This window comes from Lissotriton vulgaris, chromosome 6, assembly GCF_964263255.1.
Source record: "Lissotriton vulgaris chromosome 6, aLisVul1.2, whole genome shotgun sequence".
Lineage (NCBI taxonomy): Eukaryota > Metazoa > Chordata > Amphibia > Caudata > Salamandridae > Lissotriton > Lissotriton vulgaris.
In genome coordinates this window covers 340,274,356-340,275,940 of record NC_141694.1, presented here as the reverse complement: position 1 = coordinate 340,275,940, position 1,585 = coordinate 340,274,356, and the positions used below count along the sequence as shown (strand labels likewise).

The 1,585-nt window shown below is 39.9% G+C and overlaps 1 protein-coding gene across 1 annotated transcript; it reads left to right on the top strand.

Moving 5' to 3' along the window:
• The first annotated feature begins 487 nt into the window (after nucleotides 1-487).
• On the top strand, nucleotides 488-1,224 carry LOC147707323 (synaptophysin-like protein 1). Its single transcript, XM_086925634.1, has one exon. The coding sequence runs from the start codon at nucleotides 499-501 to the stop codon at nucleotides 1,222-1,224; it is 726 nt and encodes a 241-aa protein (XP_086781760.1). The 5' UTR covers nucleotides 488-498.
• The last annotated feature ends 361 nt before the right edge of the window (nucleotides 1,225-1,585 follow it).

The following is a 1,585-nucleotide window of genomic DNA, read 5'->3' as shown; positions in this document are numbered from 1 at the left end:
GGAGGATGTTTACAACAATTAAAATCACTAGTGTTTGTAATAGAACTATCAACTTGAAAAAATATTTTATAGTCATAAAGGCAATAGCAATATTACATTGTTTCATTTTAATGTGGTTCTTTAAAATAAAACCTATCCAATGTTGAATGGAACAAATAGAGAAGTGAAAAACACCAGAGCATATTATACACACACAAAATCAAAGGGAGAAGCAAAGTTGTATGCTTTACAGGCTGTAAACAGTGATAAGAAACAAGCTTACATATAATAACATGTTTTAACAGGGTAGAACATTTTTTTACTCATTTGGCACATTACAGTATGAACAGCAGAATGCAGTTTTATCCACTGATTTATCAAGTTATCAAAACTTTTTAGTTACATAAATGAGGTGACTGAACACTCGGCAAGGCAATGTAATGAAACACGCTTCACACGTTTCCTTTAATTATACTGCTCAAGGCGATGGGATATTTCCAGGACCGCCTGACTCAGAAGATGTCGGGCGCGGAGCTGAGCATGAGTCCGCTCCTGGAGCCGCTGGGCTTCATCAAGGTGCTGGAGTGGATTTTCTCAATATTTTCCTTTGCTACTTGTGGCGGTTACAGTGGAAGCACATCAATTAATGTTACTTGCCAATCCAATATCAAAACACTTTCTGCATCCTTTGGGTACCCTTTTAGGTTGAATACTGCTCAACTGGCTAAATCAGAGCTTCCATTTTGCAACATTACGTGGAGCATATTTCACCTAACGGGAGACTACTCTTCTTCGGCACAGTTTTATGTTTCTGTTGCAGTCCTTGCATTCCTTTACTGTATTGGTGCCCTTGTCCTTTATCTCGGCTACATGCACTCTTATAGAGAGTCAGGAAAATTACCAATGATTGATTTTGTGGTTACCTTCATCTTTGCCTTTTTCTGGTTGGTGAGTTCTTCAGCATGGGCTAAAGGACTTACAGATGTAAAGTACTCGACCAGCCCAAGCACTATTCTTGTGTCCGTGGCGGGAAACTGCACAGAGTCTAGAATTTGTACTGCTGCAGAAGGACCCAGCTTGGGAAGTCTAAATGTTTCAGTGGTTTTCGGATTCCTTAATTTGATACTGTGGGCTGGAAATGCTTGGTTTGTTTTCAAGGAAACCAGGTTAGCAACCCCTCCACCAGAGCACTCTGCCACTCAAAGGGCCTTTACTTTTAATTTCAATAAGAAACCGAAGATTTGATAACCATAGACTATACTCGCTCTTTTTTAATATCGTTAAACTTTTAAGATTTTGTTTATAAATGAACGGTAGGAAGCGCGCAAATTACCCACTGCCATTCACGGGTAGTAGTTACCAAGAAGGCTCAATAAAGGGCCTGCACTTTGAATTTGTATTACAAGAAGGACAATTGACAACCCCAGCCGATAAAGGCAGCAAGTGTGAAAATTTCCCACTGCTTTTTGCCGGGGTTGTAGGTACAACAAAAAGGCTCGATAAAGGGTCACAAGTTTGAATCAGAATATCAAATTCAAGAATAATTGATAACCCCAGCCAAGAAAGGCAGTAAGTGTCGAAATTTACCACTGCCTTCGGCCGGGGT

Coding starts and splice junctions, on each gene's coding strand:
- LOC147707323 (XM_086925634.1), top strand. CDS start 499: ATGTCGGGCGCGGAGCTGAGCATGAGTCCGCTCCTGGAGCCGCTGGGC.